This window comes from Drosophila willistoni, assembly GCF_018902025.1.
Source record: "Drosophila willistoni isolate 14030-0811.24 chromosome XL unlocalized genomic scaffold, UCI_dwil_1.1 Seg141, whole genome shotgun sequence".
Taxonomy (NCBI): Eukaryota; Metazoa; Arthropoda; class Insecta; order Diptera; family Drosophilidae; genus Drosophila; species Drosophila willistoni.
Genome location: NW_025814052.1, coordinates 6,299,554 through 6,313,712, shown reverse-complemented (window position 1 = coordinate 6,313,712; position 14,159 = coordinate 6,299,554). Strand labels below are relative to the sequence as shown.

At 37.8% G+C, this 14,159-nt stretch overlaps 1 protein-coding gene across 3 annotated transcripts; it reads left to right on the top strand.

The window, feature by feature from the left end:
* Positions 1–961: 961 nt before the first annotated feature.
* LOC6649090 (protein PIP82) lies at positions 962–5,039 on the top strand. 3 transcript variants are annotated; one of them, XM_023179259.2, is made up of 4 exons: positions 962–1,483; positions 1,548–4,145; positions 4,278–4,727; positions 4,804–5,039. In XM_023179259.2, exons 1-4 carry the CDS (start codon positions 1,435–1,437, stop codon positions 4,860–4,862), a joined length of 3,156 nt encoding a protein of 1,051 aa, XP_023035027.1. In that variant the 5' UTR covers positions 962–1,434; the 3' UTR covers positions 4,863–5,039. The 3 variants fall into 3 exon arrangements, with proteins under 3 accessions (XP_023035027.1, XP_023035026.1, XP_002071560.1); XM_023179258.2 differs by having other exon boundaries at positions 4,275–4,727; XM_002071524.4 differs by having other exon boundaries at positions 1,548–4,727.
* Positions 5,040–14,159: the final 9,120 nt, after the last annotated feature.

Below are 14,159 nucleotides of genomic sequence, written 5' to 3'. Positions count from 1 at the left end.
AGAAAACGGACACATGTTGTTGCTGTTGTTATTATTATTTCCTATTAATAGTTGTTTTGTGCAATATTTTAAGGCAGAAATCTACATATATTTCAAATAAACAGTTCTCCTTCATATATTTAGAAGTAATAGCCAAGATTGTGAGATATTTGCAGTTGAAATCAACTGTTTTGTTTTAATATATAGTTTACATTTTAAAAAAAGTATTTCATTTATTTAGAGATTTTCCTAAAATTAAATTGCTTTTAGTTAAGATTTACCATTAAATTGCATTTTAAGCTTTTTTGTTCGCTTTTAAAATACATGTATGTAATTAAGAAGTAATTCCAATAAATTTAAAAAAAAAACCCTTTGCCTACATCCTGAAAAGTTTTAGTTTTAGATTGAAGTTTTAATGGTTTTCTAGTTTTGCAATAATCTAATCGACTAGCAAAGATTTTAATTCACTAGTTTACACTTTTAGCATTCATATTTGAACAAGTGATATACATTAAGTACGGATCAAGACAATATATATGTGCATGTACATATATACAATTGTGTTCAATTTGTGTTTGATCAATGTATGTAATTTATATAAGGTAATCAATTGATTTGATTTATGTGCCACCAATTGACTATAGCCACAGCGTGTCTTTATACAATCAACCCAAATTCCTAGATTCTAATCAAAAGGGGCTTGTAATACGACTTCAACAACAACAACAACAATGACAACAACAACTATGACGACCATCAACCCGAGCTGAAAATCGATTATTGCAATTATTACTTTTAGAATTTGCCTTGAGAAGGGTGGGGGAAAATGACAAAAACAAGACAACAAGCAACAGAGGAAATGGCCAAGAGAATTCAACTGAGAGACAGCTCAGAGACTAAGACAACAACATCAACAACAACAGCATAAAGTGTCAATGAATCAATTGTAGAAAAATAGAAAACAACTAAAAAAAAAAAACAACTAAAAATAGTTGTTGGACACATACATCGATGGGGACGAATAGACGGACGGATGGATAGATGGATAGATGGATCGTTGGCGTAGGCGTCGTCATAGACCTGGTTGGAAAATGTGCCATGTGCAGTTAGCATTGGAATGAAGGGGAAACTACAAACAACAACAAAAGAGGTAGAAAGCACAAAATAGAAGGGTTAAAGCCATCCAGCCGTTGAGCGTTAATTCAATTAGCTAGTTAGACACTTGGTTGTTATGCCAAGTCGCTGCCAGAACCTGAGCTCTGAGATCTGAGGTCTCAGGTAAGGTGACCGCCTGCATGTTGTTTCAAATTGTTTAAAATGCTGAACTGCAACGGACGTTGCAAAATTGTTCGCATTTTGGATTACATTAAAACCAACAACGACTAGACCAAAGACAACAACAACAATAATAATGAGTAGGAACTAAATTAAAGTTATAAAACCAAAAAAAGGATCATGGATTTTCATAATTTATGTCAACGTCTCGATGTGGACAATTTGAGAGGTAAGAGAAGGAAAAAAAACTAAGAAATTTCAGTACTTTCAATTTCAATTACTTTCTTTTTTAGCTAAGTTACCTGCATTGCCTCAAATAAAGTTACCAAAATCATTACCCAAATTACGTGGTCGCAAAATCTTTCGTAGTTCTCGTGATAATGTCAACAACAACAAGGCGGGAACTGCCATGGCTGGTGGTGGTGGTGGTGGTGGAGTGGGTGACACCTCACATCATCATACATCATTATCATCGTCATCCTTGCAATTGCCACAGCAGCAGCAGCAATCGCAGCAGTTCATCAATCGAACACCACAACGCATTTCAACAATCAGTTCACTAATGCATGAACAACAAGAGAGAATGGGTCCAACGAGTACATATTGTAGTGCCGGCAGTTTGGATGATGATTACTATGCACCCGATCAGCATCATAATAATCGGGATGTCCATCGTCCCATTAGTCCCATTAAAATGCCAAGTAATCAAACCGAATCGGGCACAGTAGAACGATCATCATTGACACAACGTTTGCAACGCGGCTACAAGAGTCTAAGTGAGTTGAGGCTCAAACATTTGTTTGCCAAACAAACGACAGTGCGACGTGATCAAATCGAAGTCGATCGCTATGTGCAACAATATGAGGCAGAGCTGAGATCAGAGGCCAAGGCTCAGGCTAGACGAGATCGCGAGATAGCTGATAATTATGATATACGTATCAAGACGCTGGCAACGCCGCAAACATCTCGGCAGAATACCCTTGATGAGGGCAATGAAGCAGACGTGGCAACACCACCGCCCACAATTAAGCAACGTCGCAGTGTGGCTGAACATAGTGGCGATGAGAGTGGCATGGAGGAGGAGGCCACGCCACCAGCTGCAAGAAGGAAACCGATCGGTAGTGGCATAGCAGCCACGCGTTTCGCCAAGGTGCGTCAACCGCCATTGCAAATGCCTGTGAATGAAGAGGCCACCGCAACGACACCACCAGAACCACCACGTCCCCCCAGTGGTGGTGCCTATAAGCAATTGCTTCAAAGACTACCAGCCAGTCTGACGAGCCTACCAACCCTTAGTCGTGGCAAGGAAAAACGTGAGAGCACACCAGAAAATGCAGCAGAACCCTCGAAATTATCGACTTTACGATTTCCTATGAAGAGTAAAACTAGTGTGGAAGATTCACCACCACAGCCACCAGCAGATGGCGCTTCTTCCAAGGGTTTGGGTTTGCGTCATAATATCAAAAGATTGCGTAAATCGATTAAACGTCCTCTAAAAGCAACAGCAAGGACCACAACAGCAACAACATCCCAGGAATCGGGCGATGAAGATCAAACGAATGCTAGACCCAACTCCTCGGTCACTCTAAGGACTCGCCTAAGTCGTTCCACCGATCAGTTGCAACAACGTTGGCGCAAGAGCTTCAAATTCAGCACAGAATCTGATCCATCCGAAGCCAATGCAGATGGAGCAGGAGGAGCTGCAGCTGGAGCTGCCTACTTGGAGCGTACTTTCAATAAACTCAATGAAAAGATGCATCAATTGAAGTTTTTTCAGCGCCAATCGTCAAATGTGGGAGTTGCCTCGCCACCATCACGCAAGGGCCCCAAACCCAATACCGTGGGCCATGAGCCCATCGAGATTGATGATGAGGAATTGGCGGCCACCTATCATCACAGCGACAGCGATGACGATGACAGCGGACAAGATGTCTGCGCTGAGGAGGCATTTGGGCAAGTGGACGAGGATGCAGCTGCCGGTGGGAATAAACCAATACCAGCGAATACGTCCACCAACCCTAGGCGAGAGATGGCAAAGTTGGCTGAATTACAGGCGAAACGTTCATCCACCGCCTGGAGCAGTGAATCGCTTGAAGAGATACCCGATGAGGATTATCCGCGAGTCCTAATCCATCAAGAGCACACGGACGCCTTTGAATCGACATTGATTATAGCAGTGGCTACAGCACCACCGCCCATACCACCACCACCAGTGGCTACGAATTGGTTACCCAATGAGAAGATAATAGCCAGTTTCCAGGAGCAAGTGTGGCCGGCGCCGGCCTTGTATAAGCCAAAGAGTATTGATATTTTTGAGGCATCATCTGTTGGCGGTGCCGCCGGTGCATTTGCCGATTTCGATGAGGTATTGCGTAATGCTCCGGTCCTGAGAATTAGTGCTGATGTTGAAGAAGAAGACGAGGAAGAGGAAGAGGAGGAAGATGAAGAAGAAGATGACAGCAGCTCCCGAGTGACCAGAATACGTGTTCGTTCTTCATCACCTCAGATTGGCAATAGTCGTGAAAGCCTTATGGAAGCCCAACAAGAGGAGGACGAGGAGGAGGAGGACAAAGAGGAAATGGCGGCGAGGGACAAGTCATCACCAGAAACAGAGCGGCCGCCTTCCACATCGCCACCACCACCACCGCTGCCACAGCGTAGACCGAATCAAGTCCCTGTCCCTGTCCCTGTGCCACCCGTACCAATCTATGATGCAGTCCCTCCGCCATTGCCAACTAGTAGGCCACCATTGCCATTGCCATTACCGATTGTTAGCCAGGCCATCGTGCCGCCTCAGCGCAGCGCCTCCATGTCGCGACCAAGTAAACCGCTCGTCAAGACCAGCTCCCTAAGGCTTACCTACAATGAACAAGTCCGTCCTGGGGATGTGGGTAAGGTTAATAAATTAATCTCCCGCTTTGAGGGTGGACGGCCACGGCTTTGTCCCCGTCGACTTCACAGCGAGGAGTACGAAAGTAACTACAACAACAATAATGATGTTAATGATAATGATGCTGCAGCAGCTGAGGAGGAGACCCGAGTCGAGATCGAAGCCATGGCCAAGACTATAGAGACAGATGTAACTAGGACACCCACAAATCGAACACCCATACCAGAAATTGTCACCAGCCAGCCAGTCAATGAGAATCTCCCGGAGGCAAAGGGCAAAGTGACAAAAACCACAACATCCACAGAGATACAATTGAATTTGGATCGTCAGAATTCCAATTGCAGTCGCTCTGAATATGGTTCACCCTTGGCCTATCCCAGCAGTCGACGTTGTTCAACTCCAACGGTATCGAAATTACCGCCACCGCCACTAACATCATCATCATCACTAACGTCAGGTGCTGGTGGTCTTGTTGCTGCTCCGGCTGGTCATTCTCAAGCCCATCTAAGACAAATCAACCGACGTAGTCGACGTTCCATGACCCGGGACGATGATAATTTCTATAGCTTCGATAGCGACGAAGGTGCGTACTACGAATCCGAATCTAATTCCATTGCATTTCATTATATACTCTAATCGTATAATATTTCTATTTGCAGAGAATAGCTATTACTCCATTAGCCCATCGGGCAGCAGTCGCTATGTGGTGGAGATTTGATCAGTCAACAACTTTGGAGCTTTACCTACATACATATATAACAATCGATTCTTAAGATAATTTACTTTCCCGTTGCTGTATTCTGTCTCTTTCGTTTTATTATTTAAACCTTGTTTTTAAGCATAAAGTACAAGTTATAGATCAATTATCATATAATACAGATACATACACACATAATTATGTATACTTAGATTTTTCAATGGAAATGAGGGATATATTGGACATATTTCGGTAACAATGGTACTCAGTTTTTTCTTTTTATTCCTATCTATAAAAGTTGGAAATTATACTAAATTTTAATTCAGTTGACGAATGTTACGAGAGAGTTACTACGGATTTTTCTAGAGTCTAGAATCAATCAATAGTCATCAATTTTAGGATAGATTTGAGAATTTGTTCTTTTTAAAATGGCAACTCCGTCGAGGTGCGAAATTCAAGAATTGATCAATGCCATCTTGATGAAAAACTATTGCATAGTGTTGTGAGACCAAGCTTCTAAGTACTATCAATTTTTAGATTCTTATTTATACTTTTCTCTTCAGGGATGGCAACTCCTCTATTATGGCGAAAACTATCGCCTAATGGCATGATCGATCGTCATGGCCAACGAGGGTGGGTGCCAGTAGGGGTGGTTGTCACGTTCATTACGAGGGGTTCAACACACACACACACACAGCCATCGAGGAGCTGTGGCATTATGCTACGCGCCAGCTGATACATTTGCCTTTTATGCGGTGGTTGGTTACACTAACATGACTGCGGGTTGCCTCGCCTTGCCTCTCCTCTCCTCTCCTCTCCTCACACTCTCTCCCTCTCTCTAGATATCGTATCGTTGACTGGTCGCATTTTAATTGATAATTTATGCTAATTAATTAATCGAAAAATGCATTTTATTATTTTATTTTTTTTCCTAAGGGTGTCGCCATATGCCACACATATATTATGCAATAGGGGTTGGGGTGGGGGAGAAGAGGAGGAGAGCATAAAATGTAGGACTGGTTTTTGGTTGAGATCGGTGAAATTGAATTTAGCATTACAATTTCTTTTGCTTTTGCTTTAGCTTAAGTTTTGTTTGTTAGTTTATACTTTCTATCGATTTATTGTCAAATTACTTTTTATGGATTAGCCGAAATTGATCTAAGCGGGACATTCCTTTGCCAAATCATGTTTATTCTCCTTTTTCAGGTTATTTTTGTATTTGTTGTTGACTTCGCTTTTGACTTTAGCATTGACTTTGATTTTGAGTTTTGTCCTTGGCCCTTTGGCCATAGTTACCGCATTGCAGTCGTTCGTCATCGTCCTTCTCAGCCACTTGAATTGGTTGACTGGTTGGCTGGTTGACTGGCTTAGTCATTTGTGGTTCATTAGAGACACAGTCTTATCTCCATCGTTACTATTATTTGTGGGCATTTGTAATGAGAGTTAATTAATTCATTTCATTGCATTGACTAATTTCGATTTGATGGAAAATATTCATCAAGTTTTCTTCATACTTCATTTCATTTCATTTCCTTCCTTCACTTACTTACTTTGGCCCTCATTTTGAGGGCATTAAAAGTCAATAAATTTCTGTAAATTAAATACGATGCCCGTATTTTCAGCACCAATTAAACCAATTTCCATCACCATCGTCATCGTCATCATTATTATCGTCGTCGTCATCAACCTCAACAGTAAATAGTGCAAAATTTCAAAAAATAACCAAAAATGTTCGTTTGGCTCTAGGGTTACACAAAAAAGGACAAAACGAAGAGACAGGACACAATGCAAACATACACACAGGATGCGATATGTGATGAATCAGCAGCAGCAGCAACAGCAACAGCAGCGGTAGAAACAGCAGCAACTTTTGTCAGTGTTGTCCATTTTCAACCCTCCACATGAAAAATAAATACGAAACCAGCTGCAAAGTTACTTGACACGCGACCAAACAATACAGTAGGGACAAACAGACATGCTTTATTCCTTTTCCCACTCTTTCTCTCCTGACTCTCTAACATCATGTACATATATATACATATATCCCAAAGCCATGATCCCAATCCGCCCCAAAAACGTTTCGGTTTTCAATTTACTTTGGTGTGCGTGTGTGTGTGTGTGTGTGTGGTCAGTCAGACAGCAACATAGCAATATATGAATGAATGAATGAATAATGGCATGAGTAATCGAAAGAATCCTGCCCCATAATCCTAATATAAATAATTTTATAGTTGAAATATCTTCATTTTGGTCAAGAATGTTAGAGAATTTAATTATATATGCCTGTAGAAGAAACCCGATATAAAGGGTTTTTTAATTAGATCAAGTATGTATGGTAAATTTCTATTGTATGTTTTAGCCTAGAAATTTATAACAAATCAAACGTTCATTGACTTTTTCCTGTCATCTCTGTTTAGGCATATACTTAGCGGCTGTGCCCCATTTCTGGCATTACAAACTCGTAACTCATTGTATACGTTTCCAAAATATATTCTCTTTTTAGTTCTACAATTATACTATTTAGCACACAGAAAAACATGTCGCAGTCCAACACGACTAATCCTTATTTCGTTTATCTCTATGAGGTTCGCTCTCGTATAAAAGCAAGTACCACATTTAACTTGAAATCCAGAATAATTTGTAAGGTGGCGGGTAAAAAGTGGAGAGCGATGAGTAGTGAGGAAAAGAAGAAGTACATTCTTGTAGCCGAATTTACTCGAGCCTATAACACGATAAAAAAAGAAGAGGAAGAGAAAGCGAAAGCGGAAGCGGAAGCGAGTGGAGTCAGTGAGGAAGAAATTGAGGAGGAATCAGGATAAAAGACAATAACTAAAAAGGCAACAAGAAACACTAAAAAAAGTACCAAGAAACAAACAAAAAAAAATTAGTTAACCGAGCGACGAAGATGAATTGAGGAGAATAAGAAGCAAGAAGGCGATGACAAAGTAGAAGAATGATGAGTAAGGAAGGACGAAGATGAATTGAGGAGAATAAGGAGCAAGAAGGCGAAGACAAAGTAGAAGAAGGATCAGTAAGGAAGGACTTTCAGTAACGAAGAAAATAGCTAATTTGGAGAAACAATATTTGGGAGAATCAGTCCAAAAGATTTAGTATCAAGAACGAAAATTATATCAGTATGAAAAAGAATCAATATCAAAATTGAATCGGGAAGTAACAATTTCGAAGAGTATTAATATCAAGAAACATCAGTTTTCGGGAGAATCAGCATCAAGACGAATCAATATCTAGAGAGGTCAAAGTTTTACATCATGAAGAACCAACCAGAACTCAAGGATGGAACCCAGATGCTAAATTTTAGTTACTTTTACTTAAATATTAAAAAGTTAATCAATTCAGTAAATTCTGTTTTTAATACCATTAGTCTATCTCCAAGGCACTTTGACTGCACACACACACACACACACACACACATGTCTCATTTCCCCAAAGAGCCTGCAAATGAACGTTTTTCCGGCCTAAATGCCACCCCTTGATGTGTCTATGGGTTGGTCTAGGATGTGTTACCAACAGCCTAGTGTGTGTTGTGTGTGTGTCTGTGTGTGTTTGGTGTGGGGTATGGGGTTTGGAGTTTGATTCGGTTGGCAACCAGTTGTAGGTTTCCGTACCGCATTGAAAAAAACAAGTTCAATGCTCTGACTTCTTGTCTCGCTCGTCACTCTCCCTCTCTTTCTCTCTCTCTATATATCTGCGCAAGCAGCATAATGCAATTTATGAAATGACGCCAACAAACCAACAGTGAAGCAAAAAGCCAAGGCAACAAACTACTATATGAAAGTCGAGGCAAAGAAATGAGAAAAAAAAGGAAAAGAAAACCGCGCAAAACGGAAGTTTGAGGTTTTCAACTAACGGCCAAGTTTGTCAGCGCTCTACTAAAACCGCTGACGGCAAGGGGGGCACGTCACCCATCACGTATTCCAATCTTCTTATATGCAATCAATGTGATAGATCTGATCAAATCGATCAAAGTCACGACATATGCACATATTTCCTTTTGGAAAACTAACTAGTATTTTCAGTCTAAATCGAAAGCATTCAAATCAGCATTTAGTCCCATGTTGAATCAAATCATTGTGACTGAAAGACTAAAGAGACTGAAACAAACAAAATATTTGTAATTACTACAAGATTTCAATGAATACTAGCACATTGAATGTCTCAATAAGTCATTCATTAGATGATAACGAGTACCCTAAAAACTGTGAATATTCTGAGTAATCCATTCACTCAACCAATTACATATACATATATGAACACTCAGTGAAAACACTGATATATATTTAGAGTCTGTTATAATATTTAGAGTCCTCAGACATTCGATGACGCTTGAATACTCAAAACACTATGAATATTATATTTCTGATTCATTTGTTGTTTCATTTATTCGGTTTCACAAATCCAATTGGTTTCGTTCATTTAAAGTTTTATTGAAATAAATATTCATTGAAATTCGGAACAGTATAGCCAGTATTTGTTTTTTTTTTTTTTTTTGAAAGTTTTGAATGCATTCATGCTGGTCTCTAATGTATATACACTTCAATTAGAGTCTTTAACTCTTATTCATCATTTGGTTGAGTCTCTTTTGGTCTCAATATTTCTAATGGAAAATTGTTAAATGATGTGAATGAGTCAGAATTGACTAAATTTTGTGTTGTTTGCACAATGTATTCACATTGGCTTAGGTCTGAAATTGTTCTCAGACGAGAAACATCTATGGCAACGGCTGATGATCGCTAGAGGGCGCCAATGTGCTATCTTATTTATTTACCCAGTGATGAAAAGATCGTGAGATTGAGCCAAAGGTGTGATATTTGAGAGTGACTCAAAGCTAATTTTAAGCTTATTTATTTGTGGAACACACCCAAAATATATGAGCACACAGACACACACATACAAACCTACAAACACACAATTGTAAGAATCTTCAGGGGCGCAACAGAATGGAGGGGGCCCAATTTTCAAAATGTGCCCAAATTTAGAGAAAAAGAAGACTGATATTAAAAAATTGAATGACATATTTTTAACAGATATATTTTTTTTTCGACAGAGTATGACAAAATCGTTGCTCTAACTAAACTAAAAAAAATTCTTTATTTTTTTTTTCTTTTTTTTGCTTACACTCTTAGCCAAAATGAAAGTGTGTGTGTGTATGTGTGGTGGCCAAGTGGCCCCATTGGGCATAAAACAAATAAACAGAAGAAGAAGAAGAGGCCAGCCACGACAAGAGGTAAGAGAGAGAGACTAGAACAGGGAGGAAAAGAAGGAGATGGAATGCAAATTGCAATAGTCAACTTGGTGTATTCCCTGCGTTTTGTGTCTGTATTAGTGTGCCACATGGGGTTCTCCTCACTGGGCTGACGACTCTTAGGTAAATGTGGTTCGCGTTTGTTGTCTGCGCCACCAAAAAAAAAAAAAAAAAAAGAGAAAAAAAACACTTAAAAGTGCAATGCACTCAAGAAACGACTAGCTGCTACAGTATGGCATATCAAAAAGGGTGACGAGGCGGCACGGGGCGGGGCGTGGCCTTAAAACTATGTAGTGTGTTGGGGTTAGCTAAGGTTAACCACATATAGTGATAATAAAGTATGCAAAAAAAACAAACAAACTAACATTTAATAGGCAACAGCTAGAATCGTTTACCGCAGACCTCAACGCATCCCAACTAAATCGGTTCGGTCCACTAGGCAAAAGAACACAAACAACTCTTTAAAATAAGTAGAATGAATACCAATGCAATGACTTATGCATACTCTGCAAAAGATAGAATAAAATTCTTAATACTCTATATCTTTATCTATATCTTTATATCGAAGATATAAACTTTATGGGGTCCAAAAAGCTTCTTTCAGCGACTTTAATATAAGATTTTGATCATTTTTTTAGCGCACCTTTCGGTCAATTTTTTTTTTTATAAGATAACTGGAAGCTATTTTGAAGCCAATTTTAATGAAATTTTAAACTTTACTGGATTTTCAATACAGTGAAACCTCGATATAACGAATCTGAGGGGGATCGCAAAATTATTCGTTATATCTATTGATTCGCTATAGGTACTGAAATGTAAAACCTTAGTCCTTTCAAGGGACTTAACAAAAAATTCGTTATATTGGGTTTTTCGTTATAACGAAGTTCGTTATATCGAGGTTTCACTGTATATACTTTAACAAGTGGCTGATGGACTCACATTTGAAATATATATCACTAACGATTTAAGACTAATTCAGCATAAATTTACTTTATTGAACCGGAAATACATATGTATGTAGTATGTACAGGATATAAACTTGTAACTTATGTCAATCGTAAGCTATTTTTTGTTTGTAAAATAACTCAATTGATTAACAAACAAAAATTATTCTCCCATTTAGCATAAATTTCAATGAGAACTGACCTCAAGCCGGCACACCAAAATGTTTGATTAGGAGAAAAACAAAAAGAAACACACACACACACACATAGAAACAAATTTTATTAAGCTACAACAGCTTCTTTCACATATTTGCCCAACTGTGGAATATGTATTTTTGTATGAAATACATGACGCTCTCTTTCATTCAGAAAAGGAAGTTTACATAAAAGTGTGTATGTGTGTGTGTGTGTGGAAGTCGTCTTCGTGAAATTGTTTATATTTTTTCGCCGAAATTCCGCCGATTGCAACCTAAAACTTAAAACATACATTTTTTTTTTTGTTTTAATGTGTTGGACCTCGATGGGGTGAGAGACCCGGGAGAAACTAGGTGGGTGGGGGCAAGAGAGAATGAGGGAGAGGGAAGGGTAGCATAAGCAAAGGAAGTAAGCCAACGATTGCACGAAATTATTTCATTGCTTCTCTGCTTAATGATGATGTCATTTTATGTTCAGGTCGCTCTGTTATTTAGTAAATAAGTGTATATACATATATTTATTTAGAAGAAAGGGGGAGAAGTAGGTGGACTAGGAGAAGGAGGAGCAGTAAACGTTGTGTATGTTCCTTTCCTATTGGCTGTCTTTTGACCTATTGATTTTTCTTGTATGTCTTTCTTTTCGAAGGGTTAAATTAATTTTATGACAAAAGTTTTGATATATTTAGGTGAAATCTGTTCTTTTAAAGAGTATTAAAGAAAAAGTAAAAAAGGGTTCTCTCTCTCACTCCCTCCCAATCTATCTCTCTCTCTCTCTCTCTTTCTTTGAAATGACATCATCAGCAACAAAACGAAACGGAAATATTTCAAGGATTTCATTCCTTTTCCAGTTTACGTAAGATAGACAGATATGGACGATGGAAAAAGCAAATACGAGTGAGAAGAGAGAAGACTAAAGAAATGAGGCAATCATTAAATCAAATGCCAGCTGTTTGCCAAAGACAACGACGTCGAAAAGAATGTGCCCACTACCCAAAAAAAACCAACAAAAACAACAAAATCGATTCATATGGACACCGCATTGGCAACGATTTCAGAAATACCCTAAAAATCATGGATCAAATCTGCTACCCATGTTAGGGCCACCCATTAAAGATGAAAATTAAGGAAATTTCCTTTCCCAAGATCATTTTTTATGTTGTTCTTTTTGGCGACCTTTTTGAAGGACCGACAAACTGGTTTAAACTATTGAAAACTCATCACAATTTCTCCTAAAACGATTTCTGAAAAGTGTTTGAAATATCCTACGAAAACTTAAAGGAAAACCTTAAATATTTTCTTATGCTTTACAAATGTCCAAGAGTAATTAAAGTTAATATACCCTACATTTCACACCAAGCAAAAACAGGGTATATACATATAAAATAACAAATGCTTCTCAGACTAACAATATCAATATGTATGTATGTCTGCTCTCATATGTATGTATGTATATAGTTTATATATTTACTCAATTTGAATACAAAAAAAATGTTTGTTGCTATTTTTTTGGGCGTTTTCATTTTAATTATAAGTCAATTGCATGAACAAGAACAGCAACAACAGCGAAAAACACCAACAAAAATATCATCATAAATCTTAAATACAAAAAAGATATGTATATAAAAAGCGGGAGCTAAGGAATTAAAAAGAGGAAGGCCAAAGTCGTTGATGATGACGATGGTGATGATATCATGGCTAAAAATCATAACGTTTATATTTTGATCTTCAATTGATATTTGAGTTTCAGTTGTTTTCAAAAGTTTTTCCATTTGATATAATCTTCTATTGAAGATTGACCTCGAGCCGGCTTAATTTTTATAACTTTATAAACCATCAAAATATTCTTGAATTATGCCTAAGAGAAATTCTATCTGAGTTCACATATGATAGATAAGGCAAAATTATGAAAATGGTCTGGGCCAGAATTACATCTAACGACGGCTAAAACTTTAATTTCAGACGATCCTGTATCGAGTTATCCTTGTTTTTAATGGGGTGGGGGGGGGGGGCTTACTTTAATTGCATATATTTGTTATAACTTTTTCCGTTTTGAAATGAAAATTTTTTTTTTAAAAAAAAGGGTGCGAAAAACAGGATGCTACCCAAGAAGAAGGTAAATTAGTCCTGTTCTTCTTTTCGAAACGGTTTCATCTGCCAAATGTGGCAACATCATTGAATAAAAATTTTAAAAACAAATGTGAAAACGTAAGCACAAAATGGGAATATCAATTTCAATTCCGAGAAATAAAAAACGGAAACAGACTTGTGGTCTTTCAAAATTCTAGCAAGACTTATGGACTTACACTATTAATGAACTAACTAGTGAATAAAACAATCAAAATGAAGAAAGGAATCTAATATTTCAAGGCTCTTTTGTAAGCGTATATAGCAACATTTGTTGATAAAACAAAAACAAAATATTACGTTTTACTATCATTTTACAATTTCAAGATCATTAGTTTGATAGAGTGAGAGGGAAATACACATGTATATCGAAATAAACGAAGCATGACCACAAAAGTCAAATATACATACATATATGTATACATATGTATATGTAGATATATGTATTTACATATGTATGTATGAATCGTTTTCTCTCTATTGAGAGTGTCATGTTTTATGTTGCTTTGCCTACTTGTTGGTCATGTTGTTTGGGTTCAAAGAGATAAAAAAAAATAAAAATAATTAACTGTTTTTAATTATGCCTGAAATTCTTTATATGTATTTGCCTGCACTTGTATATATTTGTGTGCGTCTGTGTGTTTAATTGTATTCTTAAAGACTTGAAATAGTCACTTAAAAAGTTTAAGATGCTGAGAAATGGCTTTGATATTAAAAACTGATCGACTGATATGTATATAAATTACCAAATTTAAAAGCCAAGTCCATAAATAATGATTACTTTTTAAGTAAT